At 35.9% G+C, this 23130-nt stretch overlaps 1 protein-coding gene across 3 annotated transcripts in view; it reads right to left on the bottom strand.

Annotated features, from left to right (window-relative positions):
• Nucleotides 1-7435: 7435 nt before the first annotated feature.
• DIP-beta (Dpr-interacting protein beta) overlaps nt 7436-23130 on the bottom strand; it is an 88516-nt gene continuing 72821 nt past the window's right edge. For all 3 annotated transcript variants that reach the window (XM_074101502.1, XM_074101503.1, XM_074101504.1), the window contains 3 exons: nt 21291-21410; nt 11043-11213; nt 7436-9579 (listed from right to left, as the gene is read on the bottom strand). In XM_074101502.1, coding sequence (XP_073957603.1) covers nt 9359-9579; nt 11043-11213; nt 21291-21410 — 512 coding nt within the window. In that variant the 3' untranslated portion in view covers nt 7436-9358. The remainder of the gene's footprint in view (nt 9580-11042; nt 11214-21290; nt 21411-23130) is intronic.

Raw genomic sequence — 23130 nt, 5'->3', positions numbered from 1 at the left:
CAAACAGTATCCAAAAGCTTTTCAATTCCTTGTAAAGAGTTAAGAAGTCGATCACGATTTCATTTCCAGCTGTCCAAAGTTAGAAATGAGAATAAAACAGGCCGATTCGCTTCCATGAATGATTTGCTTTTATAAAACCAACGTCGATCCGAAAAGTAAACAACTGTGAATACTTTTATCCCTTCTGAACGGGCTAACCCGTAAACCATCTCAGTTTAAGGAGGCATTAAATCGCTACTCAAACAAGAACCGTTACAGTGAAGTTAACTCACATATTGCTTTGTGTCACGAACGTTTAAAGCGAACAGCAGTTGAAGAGATGCGATGTTGGAAAGAGATGGGGTATCCGAGAAGGGAGAATGGGTGTGGAGGGTGTAAAAGGAGAAAAACTACATCGCTAAAAGTGAATGCGGTCGAAAGCCGCGCTTATTTCTGCGCTAAGTGCATGGATTTTTTTCAAGTGAAGGCACGAGTGTGCGGAGTTGCGATGTCGCCGGTGGGCCAGGCGGCGCATAAAGACCGGCGCTGCTTGTGTACTTGTAGATATCAGTGCTTAGTAGTAAGGTTTTGTTATAACCGAAAGCTGCCTATGCTTGTTGCAATACATGTAGGCGTTTAGTTTCAATTTAGATTCGATTCGGTTCGATTTTACGATGAACTATTATGTAGGTTGGAGGGGTATTGAAAAAAAAAACTCACGTCGACACTCACGTACTCGATTAGCGAATCTTAAAATTAGTTACGAAATCATGAGTGACTATTGATGTTCCTCGAAGATTTCAAGGCAAATTCGTAAAATCCAAAGGATGTTCAAGAGTTTGGGCTAATGAGCCAATCTGCCAATCGATCAGGTTTTTTTGTTAGATATGTTGTTTCATAGTTATTTTAATAACTCCCATACCAGCTCCACATGCAGAAATCGTTGGTTTTTATTAAAATATCTTCGACAGATAGCGGGTCCCGTGGCATTTGTCATTGTCAAAGGTGGAATTCAATTTTAAGGCCGTTCAGGTGACCTGAAATTCCTCACATATGTGTATAAGTATGTTTCGTAGGTACCTGCTTATAGAATTATACATGCGAAAAGCCGTAATAGTCAAATATAGGGCTTGATATGGACACTAACATGATAACATGATGGACACTTCTCAATGATTAAAAAGAAATTCGTGAGTCCAAGACTGTATAAAATATAAAGTCGTAAACATTAGAGGCTGCTTATCGTTTTCAAAATGAATATCGAAAATAATGTATTTTGACGTAACCGCTCATATATTCAGCAGTGTTCGAACGAACGGGACGCCACCTGGGCTACACAATGGGCCCACACAATACGCTCACGAGGTAAACTGAATAACTTTATTTAAGAACACAATAAACCACTTTTTACTAGAAAGGTCGGAATTGTGTAATGGACGGGTCGTAGAAAAACAGCGGGAATTTTCTATCGTTCCACTTAGCTGTAACTATATTAACTATAATGTACTTTGGTGTTGTTATTGATTACTGCGAATTAACTTAGGAGAAGTTGATAAGCTTTATTGCGATAAAGTTATGTAATGTATTAAGCAGATACTATTCCAATAAAAACAGGTTACTGACTGATCAACTGGCCTACAACGCACAGCTTACAGACTTGAAACCTGTCAGACATACGAGTAATAGATAATCTTGATGATAAAAGAAGTTTACCAATAAAAGGGGACTTTAAAAACACTACGGTCTGAGTCTTACAAAGCAACAAAAATAATATAAGTTGTGTTTATAAGTAGGTATAGTATACTTAAGTCGAGTTCGTTAAGACATGAATTATGAATGGATAGGACATTAGCATCCATCTGTGGAGAACGGGATGTCATTGTTATGCAGATTGTAGCCGGACGTCCCTCACTCCCTGGTCACGCCATTGCGAATGTGATACAACGCTAGTAAACAAATCAACATCGATGCAAATGTGTGTTTACACCACTTATGTGATTGTTGTGCTATACAAACATTACCACTAGTTAGTGTACCAATCTGTTTCAAAATTAAATTTAATAATGGATATCAATTTAGACTTTGTCATTGAAATAATGTAGGTATAAATTGGCAGGATAGTTTTCATCAGCTATAAGAGTTCTATGGGTCATCGGAATCAGATATATGGGTTCTATGTTCTATATATAAACCGGTGACAACGTCGTTGTTTTTGAATTAAGTATCTTTTTCTTCTTCTCCAACATTTAACTACACGACGCTGGGTAAAGGTTACTTCCGTTTCAGTCCATTTTGAAAAACCTTGTATTTTCATCCACTCGTATCAGTCATGTTGCTGGCTGCCCTCCTAGATTTTTATACCCTACTCTAGCAACTTTTTTCCCCGTCTTCTTTCGGACCTACAATGAATATGAACTGCTCAGCTCCTCCACTTTTAATGGATACAGTTTTTTGATAAATAGGTACGTGGAAGGAATTGGTTTTGTTCTCTTGTGAATTTCGATACCTACCTTAGTCTTAACGAAAAGATATATTATACCCAACATACCTTGTTTCATATTTTAGTCTATCAAATTTTGAATTTTTTGCCGCTAAGTAGACATTAATATCAGTAGGTAGCTACGTTATTAATTCCAGTTTTGGCCACCAGAAGCCGTAATGCCTAACGTTTCTGACGCTCGCGATCGCAATCAAATGACAGATTTCGCATACAAAAACTGTCATTTGATTGCGATAGTGAGCGCCAAAAACGTAAGGCAATACGGCCTGGTCCCTACAAGTGCTATAATTCCACATAATTATCTCTTTTTGTTTTGAGAAAGTTAACAATTATGTCGATTTGTAGGACTTGTAACTTTCGTAGTACAGAGGGGCAAGTCAAATAAGTTTGTGATACTATTTTAATAGTAGAAACAAGAGTTTTTCAGCCAGATGAGTTATATACTATTTATTGTTATGTTGCTTAAAATGTACAAAGAGAAACTAAGCAAAGATTTTAACAGTAAATCGTATCCCTTACGGTTTACCACCTTATTGTACCGAAGCAGCACGTTAACACTTGTGATGCAAACCGTGACATGCAAACTGTAACACCCAAGGGATGCTGAGTGTACATGCGCCTATATTGGGTTAGCGCGCCACTTTCAGCATTGAATGATGCCTGAATATACTTATCTAAGCCTTTGACAGTGGGCCCAAGGAGACGGCTGAGTGAGGCTTACATATTTATTGGTAGGATCCAAGCAAGTCTTATTTCGCAATATAAATAACTGAAGAAATTCCTACCCATTCAGTTTTAACAAAGACAAAAACCATCAAGTAGGTATCTATAATTATCCATATTTATAAAATATACGTGAAAATAATTTAATTGTTGAAAAGCTTGAGCGCGTGAACCAGCCATTTTTAGGGTTCCGTAGCCAAAATGGCAAAAACGGAACCCTTATAGTTTCGCAATGTCTGTCTGTCTGTCTGTCCGTCCGTCCGCGGCTTTGCTCAGGGACTATCAATGCTAGAAAGCTGTAATTTTGCACGAATATATATGTAAACTATGCCGACAAAATGGTACAATTATTATTATTATATTTAGCCTATAACTGTGTCCCAGTGCTGAGCAAAGGCCTCTCCTCTTGACTTCCACATCTCCCTATCCAGAGCTATATTTGGCCACTCACTCAGTTGTCATAGTACCTCCCATAGACGTAATGTGGGGGTGATTTTTTTTTCTCATCCAACCTTGTAGTGTGGGGTATCGTTGGATAGGTGTTTTAAGCGGTTGCTTGTTTTCGATTCAGTAATTTGTTTGCAAAATATTCAACTTTAAAGTGCAAATTTTCATTAAAATCGAGCGCCCCCCCCTGTAAAATCTAAACCGGTGGGTGGAAAATTTTGAAAAAAAAAATCAGGATGGTAGTAAGTAATCAAACTTACAAGGAAAACTATAACGGTTAAGTTTTCTTGAGAATTATTAGTAGTATAATAGTAAACAGCAGCCTCCGTATAAAATATACCTAAACTTGGAATATTCCGTACAAAATACGAAATCCCTAGAAAAATATTACTTTTTTTTCGTAATGGCTACGGAACCCTATGTGTCCGACACGCTCTTGGCCGGTTTTATTTTTAGTTTAGATGTCGGCGGCCGATCGTAAAATCCAACAGATCACGAAATTCCTAGGCATATCGTGAAATGGCGCCATTTCATGATATGCCTAAAAGTTGGCCAGGCATATCACGATGTGCCTGAGAAACAATACGGCAGATCGATTAGAGCAACGCTCGTCGATATCCCTAGCTTTATACCGGGCACATCGTGATATGCTGAAAAAACGAAAAGTTTAGGTACGACGAGCGAAGCGAGGAGTGGTTAGTATGAATTGTGACCACTTCGCACTAGCCGAGCGAGCGAAGCGAGCGTGCCGTGGCAGCGGCCGGCGAAGTGCCAGAAACGATATGGCGGCGTTTCATGATATGCCTAGGAATTTCATGATCTGCCTAAACGTCATTAGGCAAATCGCTAAACGGTGAGTTTTGAACGATATGGCGGATGTCCCTTAGCCAATTCATGAAATGGCGCCATTTCACGATATGCCTAGGAATTTCGTGATCTGGCGGATTTTACGATCGGCCGCCGACATAGATATTGTTTGACAACAGTTTAAAACTTTCATGTTTGGTTTGAGGGTAAATAGTTGGTAAACAATGCTGTCTAATAAAATATAACACGTTTAAAATACTTATGATACTGCCTGTGCTAAGTTAGAGGGTGTGCTTTCATAGAGTCGACCAATCTTATTAGTTCAAATTTACAATACACGTTGCAATGGAAACGGAACGAGGCGAGACGCAGAATTCAACTAAAATTATTGGTTGGATTCCACTCGCCTCCGTTTGCTTCGCTTCTATGAAGCTTGAAGCTGCAATCGTATTTAATAATTTATTTTTACTGATAAAAATACTTGGCGACCAGAAGTTGGCTGTCCAGATGGCCAGAGATTGGCTGTTTTTCCGCCAACGTTTTAACCTGGCCATTGAACGCGGAAACACTGCCTGTCTGGGAACTATGTCGTCGACTGACATTATAAAACATAGTTTTTTTTTGCGTTAGTTGTTTAATTATATCACTTAAATATGTTATGTGAACTGATTGAAAATTCAATATATTCAAAGTTTTATGCTCTGCACTCACTACATCAGCCGACGAATGAGACTAAAGTTTTTCACTCCGTGCTAGATGGTAGCTAGTGAATATCAAAATATTCTAATACCCGCAGTAGAAACTGAGTCGGGCCGATAGCAGATGTGATTGAGTTAGGCCAGACAACTTTGCTCTATGCCGGCTCAGTAGTGGCGGCCGGTCGCATAATTTATGCATCTAATAGTCCAACTGCGCTTGCAATTTTTCAGTACTTGTCTAGTTTGTAAGGCTTGCATTATGAATGTGGTGCAAGTTAGAAACGAAAAATGAATACTAAGGATAAAATTTTATAAAACTACTAGATTTTACCCCCGGTTTTGCACGCGTAAATCGTTAGATCCGGGAGTTGAATTGAAAATTCCGGATTTCACTAATTGTCCAAAAACTATATCGTGAATTAAAATGAAAAGTGCAAAATTTCATGATTCTCAACCCAGCGGTTGAGAATTTAAAATTTTATCCTGATCCTGTGAGAATATCGGAATAAGAAGTATATGTAATTGCAGACGTCCAGCAATCTACATACCAAATTTTATCCAAATCGATACAGCTCTTTTAGCGTGAAGGAGTAACAAACATACACGCGCACACACACCCTTTCTCTTAAACTTTCGCATTTATAATATCAATAGGATTATTTGGATTTATAATATCAACTTTGAGATAGAACTATCTTTGATGTATATTTAACGTTTCTAGTCCATTTTCGCATTACATAGGCGGTTTTTACGAAATACCGTAATGAACGGTGCTAGATCGCAGGATCGTGTTGGATGCGGAAAGCACAAGACCTGTCTTAGTAGAGAGCCTTGGAGGAGGCCTATGTCTAGCAGTGGACGTCTTTCGGCTGATATGATGATGATGATGGTGATACGGTGCTGCTACTAGACTAGCAGCCTAGCAGTGCGTGTCATCGTAACAACTCGATTCCTGCCCGAATGCCATTTTTTTATGCGACGTCTGTGATAACAAGTTGTTATAGCTTGTATAGCCAATTATAACAGCTTTTGTACACTAACTGTAAGGTTTTGCATCGGAGCTCACGAAAATGATGACACCACGCCACTGCTGCCTAGATACAGACAGTTATGACCTGATGACTTTATCTGATTTCACTAGTTTCAAATATCGACAAATAAAGGTAACTTTGTTAATTATGTCCTTATTAGACATTATTAACAAAGATACCTTGGGAAACTAAATTAATTTAAGTAGTCATAGTAATTTACATTTCTTTACCCGAATAAATTGACTCTTTTCAAATGCTTTCTGGACGTAGAAGTACTTCGCCTTATCAATTTATCAGTTGCCAGTCTAAGAAAAATCTAGGAATGTGCCGGGTGCTTCTTTAGCTTTTTGCGTAATTATTATCTTATTTATCAACTGAATTAAAAATGGACTGGACGAAATGTTAAAGAATGCGTTATTTTTTTAATTTGAATTTATAGATCAAATCACGGAATTGGTGTGTGATATAATTAACTAACTCAATTAAACTGGCAACCCTAAACGAAAAGCAGCACACGAAATTCCCGACTAGGGTTGTCGCAATGAAAATAATAAAGCCTCAGGTAATTTCACTAATGCACGCGGTTACCCTATCTAGATCGCACTTACCCTCGCCGCTACCCCCGAAGGTTCGTATTAAGAGGGTCGGATGTTGTGTTAGCCCTTCAATGGAGATGACTATTTTGATGATTTTGAACAAGTGTTGTGTTAAGGAACGCCTACGTTTGGTAATTTTGATGATTTCGGCTATAACTAACATGCGAAGCTCAGCTCATGTTTGGATAAGGTATATAAACGTTTATTTAATTGTTCCTGAAATCCTTAATTGATGCTGTGCGCAGAAATTTCAGAGAACACGATTCTGGAAGATCAACAGCGTAATGAGCTGTTTACACACATTGAGACATCTGATCGCGACATGTGTTTATTGTACCAAGAGCTCATGTAGGGATTGTTGGGAAACGTAGTTGACATAATTATGTAAACTAATTTTATTAATGACATCGTATACCTATACCGTATACTTACACGTATACCGACGTTGTAAGCTACAGAATGTAATAGGTTTAACCAATTTGTGGCACAACTGTGTATAAAAGCATTAAAGCAATATGATTTAATAATAGTGCACTGGATATTCATGAATGTTCGTGGTCTATTCATTCCATTGCGCTTTGATTTCCGTGAAGTTTCGATTATTTTTTACCTATTTGGATTTTCGGTTGCCAATGACATTAATAAAAGGCTTCATTAGTTATATAGTTATATTTGGTTTTGCGGACAATATGATACACTTATTTCAGGCCATTAAGTTTCAGTAAGTGTAAGTAAATTAAAAGGACTTAATGTAAAAGAGCACGTTATTAAACATTTCCATAAACTTAACTACTATGAGTATAAGCTTAAACAATAATTATTCATAAAATTTAACAATTCCAAAACGTTAACAATTACAAAATTACCTAAACCTTCTTTAGAGGTTCGCCCATAAAAAATTGCATCCGCACTCTATAGTGCGATATATTATTTAGACAAGTTTTATTTTTACTGATTCGAAACTAAAAGCGACATGGAAGTAATAGGAGACCTTTGGAAATGATGGGAATTGCATGCTCTGTCCTTAGCTATTTACACACTTTAACAATTTTAGTTCGCAGTACAAATTTACGACATAAATAAATAATGTTTCAGGTAATTTGTTTCTCGGCTTTCTAAAAAAACATAATTGTAACTACACACTGGTGTCATTTAGTTTTGCTAAATAAATAAAAAAAATGTCCAAAGATATACCTACAAAAACTTTTTGATTAAGAAATGTATATAATTAAATATACAAAACTGTTTCTTGAATTTTCTTATTGTATTAATTAGACATACAATGAAATAAAGCATGTATTATTATATAGAACAAGGATATATAAATATCAGCGAAATAATCGTAGATAATTATTACGTATAAATCTAGCCATTTACAGTTTATAGGTTTTCCATAAATACTACTATTGCATACTGTCACAACACAATCACTTAGTATTTTGTTCTTTTATAACTTTTCTTCGTGTTAAAACAGTGCATTCTCGTTTGACGTACAAATGTCGATATAGACAACGTTTCTATTAATACAGTAAATACATACTATTGCTGTACAATATGTGAAGCCATGTGCAATATTAAGTACCTATGGTCATTTAAAATAAGAAGATGCAGACAAATCATAATGGAGTTTCAAAAGCGGTGGGTATGTATGTGAAAAAAAAGTGTATCTTTGTTGTAGTAACATTCCGGCAAGAAAATCACAAAATATGTAAAATGTTACTGACTCAGCTAGTTTACGAATTTGCAACAATCCAATACACGATAGACTCATTATTCATACATGGATTATTAAATATACTTCTTTGTGTATCTACAAAATGTCCAGAATATCAATGTAGGTACTTCAAGAGACGATATAATAGAGTTTTTGGAAGAGTTTTAATCCTAAATGTCTTCGTCCTACATGTGATAGTTATGTAAATCGTTTTTTTTTGTAATTATCTATATTGTACCGAAAAATTTTAGTACAATCTTCCTAATATTCCAGTATATCACCTCGTGAAGTTCCTACAACATTCGCGGGCGCATTCTTCTTGGCAATGAAGGTCTCTCCGAAAGCGCTAGAGTTAGAGTTAATAATAGTAGACACACACATTCATTCAATTTTAACAGCATAGCAATTATGAAGGGGAGGAGCACTGTTTATCCTAAAACACAGGTTTACCTATTTAGGAAACAGGTTTTCTAGTTGTTAAGACACCATTGTAAAGTTCTTATTTTTGAAATAAATATTATTATTATTATAGTACCGACTTGTAATATACGTCGTAATTTTATTTATTGAAACTGAACGTAGCTACAACGTCAGTTAATAACATAAGTACTTACACAAATAAGTCCATAACTTTATTAATTTGTAATTTTATAAAATCCATAAAATAGATTACCAACAAAAGCAAAATTATTCACAAAACTTTTAAATGCACAATGAATTCTTCTTCATCGAAAAAGATCCCTTAAAAGCGAAAGAAACGAGAAAATCATGTTCAAACTCGCAAGTACAATAAACAGATGAGATATCGTGCGTTTGTTTTAGTCAAGGAGTCTTAACTTTGCACATGGCTTTACGGGGGAAGTTTAGCACGCGGCGTAGACTAGGGTTGATATTAAAAAGATCGAGGAAGGGGTGACTCGATGAGCGGCGCCTGGGGGCGGGCGGCCGAGGAAACCCGCGTCCTGGCTCCGCGGCCCGCCTTCCCTCAGCGAGCCTTGCAGGCTGGAGCGCACGTCGTTTGTTTCCTCAAGCTCGGAGTCACTTTCTTCGTCGTCGCGTGATTTTCGATGTGGCAACTCCATTTCTATTTAAAAGAAGTTTACATTAAGTTTACTGGTTCTGGCAGTCGGTAAATACTGGCACAGGACCGGGAAAAGTGGCGTGAAAATGAAGAGGCCTTTACTTAGTAGTGGGTGAATGTGGGCTGATTGATTGATTGATTACTGGTTTATTGAAGTAGGGTCCAGTTTTTTTACACTATTTTGCGAAAATAGTTTAAGTTCCTTATAGTTTTTTTTTTATTATCAAAAAAGCAATAATTGAAAAAAATAACATATTGAATCATGAAAAGTTTAGTAAGGCATTTTATAATTCTCTTTTTCTTGAGACTTCAATAAATACCTACTAAACGTAGGTAAGATTACAAGACATTCCAACAATTGACAAGATTTCATATTTCTAAGACTATAATTTGATTCGTACTCTGTATTCTGTTTGGAAAGAGAAAGACGCTGATAGTTTTAAATTTTCAGTAGGATTTTATTTATTACATTTTTTTTAAGATGTGCTTATTCTAAAAGGGCACAATTCCAAAACTACAGATCCATTACTTTAGTATAGTGTCTATTAAAAAAAAAGTGATGACGTAAATATATAGGCGGTTTGATTCTTTCTTGCTTTGAAACTTAAAATATGTATAAGACTTCTACGACGATTTTGGTTATTAATAACGGATACTGATACTGGACTGCAGATAAATACGACACCTGACTTTCTTACGGATACGGCGGATGATCATAACATTGACGATTTGGAACGAAATGTTTATCCGGTGCCTTCGATCTGAGCCTTCGATGAATAATTTTTGCAATTAGGCACGAGACAATATTTGATATATTTCGGAGGGGTAAATACTTCGTCTTTCTATTCGGGTCTATCCATTTCGATAACAAGTACGGGCTGCTTAAAGCTTGTTGTTGTTGTTTCATTAAAAAAAATATGGCTCTGTCCATTCGAGGACAATTTTGCCAGTGTCTAGTAGTTTTTGCCGTTGTACGGTAAAAAAAATCTAGAAAACGAAATATGAGAGGTAATGGTGGATGAACGATGACAGCGCGAAAATTAATAATCTGCTTAAAGCTTATTTGAATCAATAATAACACTAACACGTCGGTCGTTCGTTATCCATCAAGTGTCAATATTAATGTCAAATTAAAAATTATGACAGCTCTTTTTTCTGGTGAAAAAGGCAAAGGAAACATAAGTATCTGTTCTGTAGTAGTATTGGCAAATTTAGATATTATTTCTGACTTCTTGTATTTTTTAAATATGGAGAAATAAATTAAAATAAATATTTTTCCTTGTTCAGGAGGCAAAACTTTCGATTCCTGTAGTAATTTTCAGGTGTCGAAAAAATGAAATCTCGTCAATTACTTAAACTCTATTGAAATGCACTCTTTATGTTTAGAACAGCAACGCTTGTTTAGAATAGTTGCCCATAGAAGAAGGTGGGATCAAAACTTTTGGACCATTTAAATTTTCACCTACCGTACAATCTGATGTTCCCTTCTGCGTCTCCTATCGAGTTCTTGGAAATACATTTGTATCCACCCAGGTCACTGCGGTGTATGTTCTTGATTATCAACCGCATCTGGACACTGTACGCGGAACTGTTGATCTCGCTCATTTGATATTTCTCGTTCGATATGATCATTTCACCTGTAGGTACAATACAAAAAATATGATATAGTCATACAATCTATTCGCAGCAGTACCAACCACGTCATCAAGCGACCGAGGGGAAAGAGGCTGTCGCGCAGTCGCCGGCGCAGAGCATCCCATTCACTATTGATAGGGAGCCGGACAGATCACGCGACGCGCGTCTCTATTTCTTACAATAGGTACTTCCCTGGTGGAATAATCCTAAAGTTTCTTGAATCATGAAGTTACTTTAACATCATCTTATGTTTGCCCGTACATCTATATCTATACTAATATTATAAATAGGAAAAATTTGGATTTTTGGATGTTTGTTACGAATTAACTCAAATACTGGACCGATTTTAACAACTCTTTCACTATTAGAATGCTAAATTATTCCAATGTGCCATAGGCTATAATATTTATTACCAGAAAAAGTTAGGGTTCCGTACTAAAACTTCAATAATGTGCTTACTTCACGATACCATATGTCCAACTATTGTAGTTATGTCACTACTACTTTTTTTAATTTTAAAAGTTGACTGATATGCCGACTAAAATCAGACCATGTTATCCGTACCTTTGTATTAATCCTTATCCAAATAAATAGTTTCATATTCAAGATGGTTTCAATACCTGTAGATTATTTTTTGAATTATTCAAATCGGACATTCCATTCAAAAGATATTACTAATTTAAAAATATCAATCTATCAAAAAAATGCATTTAACTACCTTACGTTGACGCGCCGGGTGTTGTTTTTGGGAAATGGCGATGCAAAATGTGTGTGAAGTGCCCTCGATTAGAGACCTTTTTAGAGTTCTGTGACGAAAGGGTAATAAAAACGGGACCCTATTACGAGTACTAAGACTCCACTGTCCGTCCGACCTCATGAATTGTGATAGCTAGACAGTTGAAATTTTCACAGATGATTTATTTCTGTTCGCTTTAACAACAAATACTAAAAACAGAATAAAATAAATATTTCAGGGGTGCTCTTTACGGCAACAGGTAGTTGCTTGAAATATTCACAGAATAATTAACTTGTATTTTAATTCCCTTTAAAAATAAATAATTAAATTAAAATAGAATAAATATTTAAGGGGAGCTCCTGTACGGCAAAAGTGTTTTTTTTGTCCATTTTAGCTAATGTCTAATGTTGTATAGGTACGGAAGTCGGACCCGCATTTGGCCGGGTTTTTTATTTTGGCCGTGCGAAGCCGGGGCGCGTCGCTAGTTGTGTAATAAAATAAATGGTAGCACTTAAATAAAAATTAGAAGGTTATTTTGTAAAAAGGCTGTTTAGTTTACCACTATAATATTATGTTTTATTGTGTATTACGGTTTATTGTGTTTATAAAGGCTGTTTAGTTTACCACTATAATATTATGTTTTTTTATATATTACAGACTATTTCTTTTCGAAAACAATACCTGTCACGAAAAGTTATTTATGATCCGAGAACGCGGCGGAACACAAACAGCAGATTTTTTCCTTTATAATCCTAATTATATGAACACAAATAATTAAACAAAGCTATTATTATACTCGTAGCACAAGCTACTTTTGACACGGCAATCGATTCAAAAGAACAGGATTATGTGAAATAACCTTTATGTGGGGGAGCTATTCCCTAAACGCCGAGATTGCACGCTGCGGTATGCGAGGATATCGCACATCACCGATGTTTTTCGTTCAAATTGAATTTGGGAACCTTTTAGGCATACTTAAGTGGCATTGAACCAATTTTATTTATTAATGTTTGCTCATTGTTTTAGCATCACTGAACCTGATTTTTTACATTTTGTCCTTCGTTCGAGCTCCCATGAAATCGACTTTGTCATAAGCTGTATTTGGTCATCATCATAATCATCATCAGCCGGAAGACGTCCACGCCACAATGAACAACAACTATCGCCACTTCCATCCACCAGTTGCCCACAACTTTCACGATATCGTCAGTCCACCTAGTGGGAGGCCTGCCAACGCTTCAATCATCTTCCGGTTCGTGGTAGCCACTCAAGGACTTTTCTTTAACAACTATTGTCTGAATGATATTGTAACGGATAACTCACGTCTTAAACCGAGTTTAGCTCGACATGTTTCGGGCTATTTCGTAGCCCTTCTTCTCAGGAGCACGCGACTCGGTGGCTGCCGCAACACGCACACAAGTCGCGTGCTCCTGAGAAGAAGGGCTACGAAATAGCCCGAAACATGTCGAGCTAAACTTGGTTTAAGACGTGAGTTATCCGTTACAATATCATTTAATATGAGTGAGTCTCACGGTAGTTTCATGTTCAAAACTATTGTCTGTTCTTCGAGCGATGTGGTCCGCCCATTTCAAATTCAAATTGCATATTCTTCGAGCTATGTCAGTTGACTTTAATAATAGTTCTTCGGCGACTTTCCGTATTCCGGATTCTATCGTGTAAAGAAAGTCCAAGCATGGCTCTCTTCATAGCTCGTTGCGTTTAGCTATATTAGGTATCTAATCTTTTTTTTTATACTATTGAATATCTCCACTATGGATAGAACTCTGGCATTCCCGGCTAATTTATATTCAGACGCTTCCGACCATTGTCCGCCCGGTATCGAATTGAAATATGTTGTTTGGCCATTCCACATAACGGATAATACGCAACATATTCACTGCAGTTAAATTTAAATGCGTTATTGAAATATTTTTACCCGACTGCCCGAAGGAGGGTTATGTTTTTGAGCGTATGTATGTATGTAAGTATGTATGTATGTGGGTATGTATGTCCATTTCTTTGGTCCTCGCTGCAGCCTAAACGGCTAGACGGATTTTAACATATGAGGTATTATTGGATTTGTCATAACTGTCGCAGTGACATAGGCTATATAATATTTCAATATGGCGTCTGCGAAAAAAAATATGGCAGAGGAATGAAAAAAAAAAGATATATTTTGTATTGTAACAATATGGGTATCAAATGAAAGCTAATAATTAGCCCATTCTAAATATATATATGTTATAATACTTTTAATCTACCGTTTTCAAAAAATATCAAAAAAGTGTAAAATAAAACATTAAATTAAAAAATCTATAAACCCGACTGCCAAAACTAAAAGGAAGAAAATAAGTCTAGTGGTCTAGAACTCTGTTAAGTAGCTAATTTAAAGTTCAACAGTCGGGACCCATTTAAATCGTGACGCTCAAAAATTCTTAGTAATTTGATTCAATTACATTAAATATATTGAAATGATTTGAAGTGGATTATTTTACAGCGGAGAAGCAAGATAAAAATATCAAAGTGCATTAAAATTATATTTTTTTCTTATTCCCTTTTAAAACTTAAATTCGGATGAACGCTAAAAAATACGCTCAGTTGATTTAAGCGTGTATCTTCTCTTGATGAAAACACTTCGTTTCTACGTATAAACAACAACAATTTTAAAGGAAACAAAAAGAAACCCTTTACGTTTCAGTAATCCATTAGGCAAACAGGATTATCATAAAGCTTTAATATTGGGCCATGTTTATGAAATAGTATTATTCTGTGAAGAAAACGTTAAAATATCTAAAGGGTAAGTTGGGCTTGAGCGATTCAGTTGAATTTTCGTCGTTAGCTACATTATTACCACGGCCAGGGGTCACGTAGCTTTCTACTCGTTCTATATTAAAAATTGCTTGCATTCTTCTTGCTCCGCTTTATTTTGTGGCGGAGTTTTATTTTTTGTTCCGACCATGGCTCTTTGCGTAACAAAGATATTAATTGAAATTTTTGATTCTTTTGTAGCATACCGTCAGTTTAATTTATTTGTTGCCGAGATAGACATAACGTTACGTCTGTTCAAGTAATGTTTTATATCAAGTATCTTTTAATCATTTAGAAGAGATTTTTGGAAAATGCCGGTAGTTCTTGTTGTGCCTAAAGAGGTAGAAACGTTTACACAACAATTTTCGGCTCAAATTGGAGTTGACCCTTCATCTGCCTCATTTGCCTGCATTGGGTTCTCATAAAGCTCCACTGCTAGCGAAACAACTTCAAATAGTCCGTTCCGTTATAAAATAAAATATAAATATTTTATTCATACTTGTGGTAAGTAGTTAAAAAACTTTTTCACCTCAGCACCTCAAACAGACAGGTTTTGCTATGTCCGTGAGACAAACTTTTTAATATTTTTAAATGCTGAGCACAGTGCTGGGTCTACTCAATGAATTCCAAATATTTGAACTTCACTTTGATTTGTCACTTCACTTCAACACGAATAAAGCGAGAGGTAGGATCAAATGTGTTGATTACAATCTCAAATTAAATTTATGGTACATAATCATAAATATACCGATACCTAATAAATTACATGACAATGGAATATTTCCAAATGAAATGATTTTTTTTTCGGTCTTTTAATAACCTCGTTGCACGAAAGCCGCTTCTCTTGTTTTTTTTTTTACAAGAATTCCGTATACTGCCTACCTCTTACCTAGGTACAGTTGAAATAAAATTTAATGAATTTGTAACAAATCTATTTATGTTTATGTAATAGAAATCTTAATAAAATCAGAGGTTTAAAAACATTTATAATAAATTATACTTTTATTGTTCAACCTTTTTAATGACCTTAGGTGAGGCTTTTTGCAGTATTAAAAAATAAGTATGACATATTTTAAAAGTAGTTTTAAGTTATGAGTATGAGATTTGTATTGTACCTACTGGACACTTTTTCGTTCCGAATTCAAAACCTCTCTACTTACCGCTTTCCTTAACTTTCTGGTATTTTTTTAAAGTATCATTTTTGAGTAAAGGTTTTTAAATGTAATTATTATATTGTCTTTTAAGATTGGTTTTTTTGAATCTTTTTGTATTTTTTATTTCAATTCCAAATTTTTACTTTTACGGTCATCCCGTAAAACCGAAATTGAAAATACAAACTGAAGTATAGATGCACAGAAAAAACAGAAAAATAAGACCATCACTGGGAATCGAACCCAGGTCCTCGGTAATCCGTACCGCGTGCTATACCGCTACACCAGTGATGGTCTTATTTTTCTGTTTTTTCTGTGCATCTATATTTCAGTTTGTATTTTCAATATTGTTTTTTTTTTATTTATTTAATGGAATGATATAAAAAAATATGTGTTTGTTTTGTAAACAGGTAGGTATACGTGATTTTATTCTTATATTAAATTGAAATTATGTTCCCGCTGCTGAGGTGAAAAATTGTATGTGTCACACGAGACCAAAGTTTTTTGCATCTCGTGTGTTTGAATCCCTTGCTGCTCTTTGGATTCTAAACTTGAATCCTTCTCTTACTCGGGATTCAAAATCAACACTCGCAGCAAAAACAACTTTGCTCTCTTGTTGCACAAATAACTATATCAAACCAATTTAAGGGTGAAATAAAATATTTGTAGATGCAAACTGTAATCAGAAGTACACCTAATACGATGATGATTATTTTAGCTAAATGTAAGTACAGGTGATTAAAATAAACTTGGAATAATTCATTAGATTAGTTAATCTAACTAAATGCTTCTGTAAATATTTTTAAAGATGTTTAATTGTGATAGAAAAATATTTTCATATAATCATAGTTATCGTCGATGTTCAAAATTATAATACGTCAAAGGCATTTTGAATCGAGAATTCCGATTAAACCTTTACAGAGGTGTTCAGTCAAATTTAACAAACCATCTGGCTGGTATTAATAAGTTTTTTTTAAAACACCATGTACCTATTGTGTGATTTTACAAACTAGACAAGTTTAATCTTTAATTGTAACTTTTTAGTGTCTAAATCATACATGTATACTGAAAACAAAAGTGTTGCAATCAGTCTCGCAACATAAAACGTTGGCTGACATTACTAACCAGCAGAGGGCCAGCCGCTCTTCTGCGGCTATAAATTGTGGCGAGTACAAATTAAATTAGGTAATACAGGACTGACAAGCGACGGGGCGGCCGGGCGACATGGAATGGGTGTGTCCATCTGTCCGGCCACAGCCTCCGATAATTTTTTGTTGTCACTTTATACAAAATGTGCGTATTAAGGCTGTTAATAGCTTTTTTTTGGAGATTTTATCGCGATGCCGCTTTGAAATTTTTAGGTATTTTTACTCGACTGCGAAGAAGGAGGGTTATGTGTTTGACGCGTTTGTATGTATGTCTATTTCTACGTCCTCTCGTAACTACTCAATGGCTGAACCGATTTTGATAAATGATACGTCATTGGATTCGTCTTAATGACGCGAGTGACACTGAGAAATTCTTGAAAAATCAAAATGGCGGATTTTTAGCGCCAAATTGTAAGTTTAAAAAAAATATATATTCAACCCTATCGAGTGGGGAATCAAATGAAAGCTAATAATTAGCTCATTCTAAATATAAAGGTTATAATTGTTTTAATATACCTTTTTCACAGAAAAGTGTGAAATAAAACAATAAATTTAACAAATCAAATAAACAAGTCTACTTAGTGGGCTAGAACTTTGTTAAGTACCTAGCTAACTTAAAGTTCAACAGTCGGGACCTATTTAAATCGTGACGCTCAAAAATTCTTACCTAATGGGTCCCGACTGTTGAACTTTAAGTTAGCTACTTAACAAAGTTCTAGCCCACTAGACTTGTTTTCTACTTTTTAGTATTTTTGAAGGCAGTCGGGTGTTTTGATTTTTTTAATTTATTAAATAAATATTCGTGTTGTAACGTTTGTTTTGCCACAGTGGATACTTAAGCTTATGTAACGAATTCTCGAGTTACAGGTTGTTCTTATTATAATAATTTCATAGTTATTGTGTTATGATTCAAATTTTTAACATACGTTCAAATAAACGCTTTGCTTATTTATACAGAGTGACATGGAACAGGGTCAGTAGGTTTTTTTTCTTATTTTGCACTCAATTACACCAAAAAAAATATTTTCATACAATTATTGCATTACTCGTATAGTTGGTATTTGTTTTATTGTTGTCATATGGACAACTGCATTTTGTACTAGTAAGAAAACTTATAGATTTGAATAGTTACGGAAATAAGGTATTTTTAGCGACACATGAGTCGTGGGAAAGCATTAAATGGACAAAGTAAAATATATTCAATCGTGCACATAAGTCATACGTATTCACTCATTCGTTCATACACTACCTTCTTTGTAATCAGTAGGTATTTTAGGTAGTTGTGTTTACTTAATTATAATACCCAACTCTTCCGCTGACGCCAATATTGTGTCCTAATTAATTTAAAACACATAAATGATCTCACAGCTTTAGCTTACAAGCTGTGAAACGTAAAAAAACTTTAAAATTCGATATTATTGACACGTTTTAATTAATAAAACTGTCAAGTATTAAACAAAAGAGGGCGGCGCTGGCAGCGGGCGGGCTCGGCAGAGGTGTCATTTGCACTGTTCGAGCCACAGATTTGTGGTCAATTCGCAAACACAAGCCGAAGCCTAGCCTTGCTTGTGATCTGGACATCTTCGACGTTACTGTGGTTATTAATGGGCTTCCAGAAACCGCGCGTAACAAATTACAGTCGAAGCACCAATTGAAAATACAGTTGATATAAACAGTTGTAATAATAGTAGATACATAATGCGTTGTACGTTCGTAAACATTACATACCTACCTATTATTTTAAGAGCAGGCTGACAAAGAAATCATTTTTTTTCCGACGTTACTATTTTTTGACGTACCGACACAGGCTCGGACGTGATAAAAGAACTAAGCAAACAAAATAAGCCCATTGTTATCATCAATTTTGATTCGTACGAATGCTTTGGCCTGTGAGTAAATATTGTCAGCGTAGCCTAAAGCAATTTGAAGCGGGCGGGCCAGCGGTCTTTGTTGCATATCGCGCGGTAATAGAATTTGGTTCGCTTTTTGCGCGATGTCCTTTACTGTAGTAGCTAGATATAGCTTTGTAATACCGGCTCGGTTGCGTCCATAACTGCATCTAAATCTGCCTACGCCCTGTATTCTGCTGGCTATGAAATAGCCAATTATTGTACAAACGTTACCGCGCTTTTACCGCTTCCGTTGTTCAATTTTATATTCGCTCACGCGGAATATGGGTTTATAGTGCTGTAAATATGCCAGGTATTATAAATGCAACTTGTGTATTAACTTGAGTATTTTAGGTTGCATTTGAACAAACCTAAGAACACTGATTAAGATATGCCAAGAAAATCAGTTCACAGTCGTCGTCATCTTAGTTTTAATTTTTATTTAAGCAACATAACTTTAATAAAAATATTTATAAACTGACTAGCTAAATATTTAACGCACAAATAGGAATATTACACTGGTTTTAATTGGTACAGTCAAGAGCATAAACTCCATGATTAGCCGGGTAAAAAATGTGAGCTTAAAGACCGCAGTGCGAAAAAGTTTTGTACGTTTTGTCGGGATTTGGTCGGTCGACGGGCAGCTGTGGCCGCGTGGTCCGTTCACACATGTCGCGGGCGTGTGGCCGGCAACAAGCACCGTAAATCCATTCCTAACTCGACTTTAGTGGCCACTTGGTCAGCGATGTCGCGTGCTCGCCGGTTGCTTGTTGCGGACGCATTTTGTTTCGCGCCCTGGAATATTGGCAAGGATTTGACACTGTACGTAGCCTGTTTATTGCAATGTCGATACAAATATTGTTTTCTGAAGTTCAAGTAGGCGAGTTTAAAGGTTTTGGAAGCATTTGAATGAAACTAATAACGTTCTGACTACCTATCAAAAATAGTGGGTCAGTTTCTATGCAAAGTTGTTTGTAGCGTGGTTTTAGTTAGATTGACAATCGATTAAACAATTTGTCAAAATAATCGGTTTTCCATTCAACTCTCCATAATCTAAAAGTAATCTTTGGTCTGAGTCTTTTTTTTTATTTAATACCAACTTATTTTTCAAACTAAAGTTGTCAGTCTCATAGTACTTCACTCAGCGCCAAGAGTGCATTTGTTCATCTGTCACCCGAGCTTGAAACAAGCAAGTTTTATCCTCAGGGTGCCATTTAATGAGAAATAATGAAGTTTCCGCCCTCCATTTGTTTCATGACTTTAAGTGTGCTTATTTGTATTACTTAGCACGTGTTTTTTTATTTACTGCACTAATTATTTTTCATCCGCATTCGTTTTCATTTCGCTCGCGCGTCGACAGGATTTGTTTCATTACGTTCGACAAGGTATGAATTGCGTAGCGACACCATGCTTATAATTAATGGGTCGGAGGCGCAATCGAAATATTTAGATACAATATCTACTTATATGTAAACAACCATTTGCAAAGTTCAAATACTGGCCGTCCGCAGTTAATGATGCTCACGAAGAGTTTTGACGCAGGTTCATAAGTTTTGCAAAATTACTTGTAGGTACAAATTTGCCAATATAAATCTGTGGAATTATCGAATATTTTATTAAATCGATTTTTGAGAAAAAAATCTGACGTTAAGTGTTTTGAACCGATGAAGGGCGATAAAGGGTCACTTCCACGCCGTCCCTCACCACATCGAGAGACGCCGTATTTAAAGCTGTCATCTTGTCGGCGTATTAATGGGCCCGTTAATAAACGCTAACATTGGTGCCGTATAATCAAAGTCGCGATAAATCCTAACGAAATGAAAAACGGACATGAAATACCCGCATATTTTCCCTTTAAATACATCCATAAAAATGCCATAACTTGTAAGCAAGCACTAGCCCCTGCGGCCTGTCAAAGAGGATAGTAGGAGCGTGAATAACGGGCCGTTTAATGAGTACTTTAACGCTTTCAATGTGCTTTATGAATAATGAAATTAGTTGCTTATTCCGTTCTTGAGTATCGTGTCTGGGACTAAATTAATAAGGATTATTATGAGTTACGCGATGCTCGTAAACATTATAGTTAAGTTGTCATGTCGTTCTAGTTTGACACATAGTGGCTTATATGTTTGTTATTATCCGCATTCTAATGGGATATCTAGTGCATTGCTTCTCTCAACAAAGTTACTGACTTTAGTTATGTTCCAAACTTTTTGATTTTAGCTTTTTCTCTAAAATGTATCTGGACAGCTCTGCTGTCCGTCTATAAGGTTGTGAGATGAGAATATCACTCAAAGAATTTTTCTCGCAAGTATCTAGTGCAAATAAAGAGACATAGTTTCTTTACCGTTTTCTCTTGTCCAATAGTTGATGGCTTTTGGTGACGCTTCAACATGACACTGAAGGGTGACGTCAGTGCCGGTCGGAGCACCAACTAACTGGTTTGGTACTTGCACCAGTGGGTGAACTGTGAAAAGAAACACATAACTTATAGTAGTTTTATTAAGCCATAGAAAAATTGAGCCGAGTTGCATTTTTCATTGCGTGGTCGTCAATATTTGACATAGCAATTATTTATAAAAATGGGACGGAAAATGCTCTTAAAACAACAAAAAGAGTTGCGTAGGTTTTTTGAACGCCTTGGCTTGGAAGATTGTACACCATGTTAATAAATAATAATATGAGAAATAGTATTTTAGTCAGGCCGTTAAAAAAACTGCCTTTAGAATTACACAAAGCATAATATTTATATGCTCGGTAACTATAATTGTAAAGGTAGTTTTAGTGTAGACTATGTTTTTTTTTCTCTAAAAAAATCTGGTTTATTATATTATTTATTAACATGGTGTACAATATTCTACGAGTTACTGTTATTACTGAAATACCAAACGCACGGTAAGCGGATCCGCAACTTGCGAAATGATGTTGACAGTAGCTACCCGCGCGAGCTATCACATTAGTTCCTCGCGCACTGTGTTTGTTCGGTGCCCAAACTATCAGCGCTCCACCACTTTACCGTTAAAACTCCTCGACTGTCAGATGTTTGCTTTAAATATTATCCAGATACTTGCAACTTGTGTTGCTTAAGCCGAAGGATGTTCCTAAATTCCTGCCAAAACTGTGCTGTTTTGTATTGATTCTCAATTAAGCTTTAGGTTGCATTTTACTGAATTACTGGCACTTGAGGTATCCCATCTTAGGCCTCTAGGTTGGCAACGCATCTGCAATACCCCTGGTGTTGCAGATGTTTATGGGTGGTGGTGATCTCTAACCATCAGGAGACCCACTTGCTCGTTTACCATCCAGTCGAATAAAAAAAAAATTTCATTAAGGAAAGGTAGGATTATGATGTCTGATCGGAATATTTTAATTCTATAATTCTATTTGGCTGAACAATTGTTTCTTTACAGTGACAGTTAATCTTGCGAAAATTTTTTAACAAAAAAGTAAAACCGACTCCAAAAAAATACAAAAATAACAAAAAATGGAACCGACTACAAAACCCTTGAAAATATTTTTCTAGGTAAGTAGGTACGTACTAGCTCGAAGTCGGTGACTCAGCACGACCCAGCAGGAGGGATTGAAACCAACATAGTATGTAGGTGAGGTAGACGACTATTGTGAATTGTCCCACTCCTGCTGGCTCGTGCTGAGTCACCGACTTCGAGCTAGTACGTACCTACTTACCTAGAAAAATATTTTCAAGGGTTTTGTAGTCGGTTCCATTTTTTGTTATTTTTGTATTTTTTTGGAGTCGGTTTTACTTTTTTGTTAAAAATTTTCTTTATTTCTCACTTTTTAGTGATTCGTAGCCAAAGAACATCTCACAAAGATTCAATTAAGCCCAAAAACGACTTAGTAACGTTGTTTTGTAACAGAGTTCCGTTGCCTACCTTCTGGCTTCAGCATCAGATCAGTTAAAGAATCATTAACTTAAAGCTTCTTCTTAGTCGCTTATCTAGGTAAGTATATTAATCATGATAATTTAAATTTAACCCGTGAAATACTTGTTATTGATAGTAGTAGTTCCGTTGGTCAAATCTGGTCTTCATCATCAGTTTCAATCCACCAAATTATGATTTGCAAGAGCAAATGCACGAATTACTGCTAAATATATCCAAATTACCATAGGTGTCCCTACAATATTTGAAGAGTTCCCTCGATTTCCTTACGATCCGATCTTCAGA

Source organism: Choristoneura fumiferana, chromosome 18 (assembly GCF_025370935.1).
Source record: "Choristoneura fumiferana chromosome 18, NRCan_CFum_1, whole genome shotgun sequence".
Taxonomy (NCBI): domain Eukaryota; kingdom Metazoa; phylum Arthropoda; class Insecta; order Lepidoptera; family Tortricidae; genus Choristoneura; species Choristoneura fumiferana.
This window is presented reverse-complemented; position numbering and strand designations above follow the sequence as displayed.